This window comes from Myotis davidii, unplaced genomic scaffold (genome assembly GCF_000327345.1).
Source record: "Myotis davidii unplaced genomic scaffold, ASM32734v1 scaffold1036, whole genome shotgun sequence".
Taxonomy (NCBI): domain Eukaryota; kingdom Metazoa; phylum Chordata; class Mammalia; order Chiroptera; family Vespertilionidae; genus Myotis; species Myotis davidii.
The window spans coordinates 340,111-342,067 of record NW_006287260.1 but is presented as its reverse complement, the minus strand read 5'-3'; the positions used below and the strand labels follow the sequence as shown (position 1 = coordinate 342,067).

At 48.5% G+C, this 1,957-nt stretch overlaps 1 protein-coding gene across 1 annotated transcript in view; it reads left to right on the top strand.

Moving 5' to 3' along the window:
- Positions 1 to 809: 809 nt before the first annotated feature.
- Positions 810 to 1,957, top strand: part of TCP11 (t-complex 11, testis-specific) — a 14,632-nt gene continuing 13,484 nt past the window's right edge. Inside the window, exon 1 of the mRNA XM_015560838.1 lies at positions 810 to 932. Within this exon, the coding sequence (XP_015416324.1) occupies positions 886 to 932 (47 nt within the window). The 5' untranslated portion in view covers positions 810 to 885. The remainder of the gene's footprint in view (positions 933 to 1,957) is intronic.

Here is a 1,957-nt window from a genome sequence, read left to right as displayed (position 1 = left end):
GTTGAAAGAGAGTGAGAAAAATGGTTTATTGTGTGCAACTTTGTTTTAGATGCCAAGTATCCAGTGTAACTACCATATATGCCTATTTCATGAGAATCTACTGGTTGGGTCTTTACTAACACAACAGTGGTTCCCAAACGTTAGTGACAAAAATGCTTAGCAATATTTAGTAAAACGAAATAAAGCCACTGTGCTGAGTTCTTCCTAAAGCGAAGTTGATCCCACTTACAGGACTGCTCTTTACTCTGGCAGGATTCCCTGTCTGTTCTTTTGGAGGCTACCTGGGCTTTCGTCTGTAAATGATGGTTTCGGTGGGGGCAGAGTGGAGTTTTATTTGTGTATTTGCTTGTTTCTCGGGGCATAGATGGCTAAACAGAAAGCTGGCCAGTTGTCAAAGTCTTTTTGGAAATTTTATTAGTCTGTGACATACTAAAATGTGGGAGCTACTGCTTCAGAAGACCAGGTGACGTGGGCCCCTGGAGTATCATCATGTGAAGAATTTAACTTTATCAGAAGCAGGAAGAGAAGTGTGGAATCATAATACGGGTTTATATCTTTGCAAATAAATTGTTTCTTTGCCACTTATTGTTACTTTGTAGGAGAAAGGTCTTAGTCAGTTTCACTTGCTGTTTTTTATAAAATAACTTCTTTGGTCCTCTCTTACCCCCAAGGGGCCTGGCATTCAGAAAACATAAAAGACTAGAACGGTTGAACGAGTTTGTGTAAGATGAGTTCGAATCCAAACATGGGGCCTACTCAGTCCAGTGAGTGTGAATAACGAGACACCAGACTTGTGTGGGTGCCCGTTGCCCACCACGAGTTCTCTCTGCCACAGGTCTGACAGAGTCAGTTAACGATGTTCCCGAGCTGAGCCGCAGGATTGGGATGGATCATGATTCCCACAGGGAAGAGAAGGTTTTACCTCCAAGCAGGTACAGGCTCCTCTCGTTTCCCTTCTTACTAGTCCTGGGGTAGGTGTTAGCACTAATGGCTGCTGGCCAGACCTGAAGAATTCTTATTTAATGACTAGAGGCCCGGTGCACAAAAATTTGTGCACTCAGGGATGGGGGGTGGTTCCTCAGCCTGGCCATTGCCCTCTCGCAGTCTGGGACCCCTCGGGGGATGTCCACCTGCTGGCTTAGACCTGCTCCCCAGGGGATTGGGCCTAAGCTGGCAGTCAGACATCCCTCTGGCAGCCCCAGATCCCTCGGGGGATGTCCACTTGCCAGTGGGGAGCAGGCCTATGCTGCAGTCGACTCCTTAGCACTGCTGAGGAGGTGAGAGAGGCTCCCGCCACCACCGCTGTGCTGGCAGCCATCAGCCTGGCTTGTGGCTGACCAGAGCTCCCCCTGTGGGAGTGCACTGACCACCAGAGGGCAGCTCCTGCACTGAGCCTCTGGTGGTCAGTGTGTGTCATAGTCACCAGTCATTCCCAGTCATTCTGCTGTTAGAGTCAATTTGCATATTACTCTTTTATTATATAGAATACAATCAGTCATTGGATAGTAGCCTTAAGATAATGAAACAGAAGAGTCATCAGTTATAATTGGTGGTATCAGGGGGTCAAGAAGCAAATTTCGTTGAACCAGTGAGTAAACGAAAGATATTACTATTGTCGGCTGTTCACTCTGGGACCTCAGTTAATAATCCAATAGAAATATGTGGATGTCAGACCTCTGACAGCTACGGAGGAAGCAGCCTGGAATCACCAGCCACAGCTGCAGCTAAAACAGTGCTCACTGTCTCTCAGTTTCTGTGGGTCGGAACCTGGGCAATGGCTTAACTGTGCCGTCAGCCTGTTGCCTGGTGGTGGGGGCATCCCTCAGCCCCTCACCACCTGGACCTCCCCACAGGGCAGCTGGCTTCCCTCACTGGGAGAATGAGAGTGTGGGAGTCCCTGCCCAAGACAGAACTGCCTGCTCTGCTACTTCTGTTCCCTAGCGGGGAGTCCCTAAAT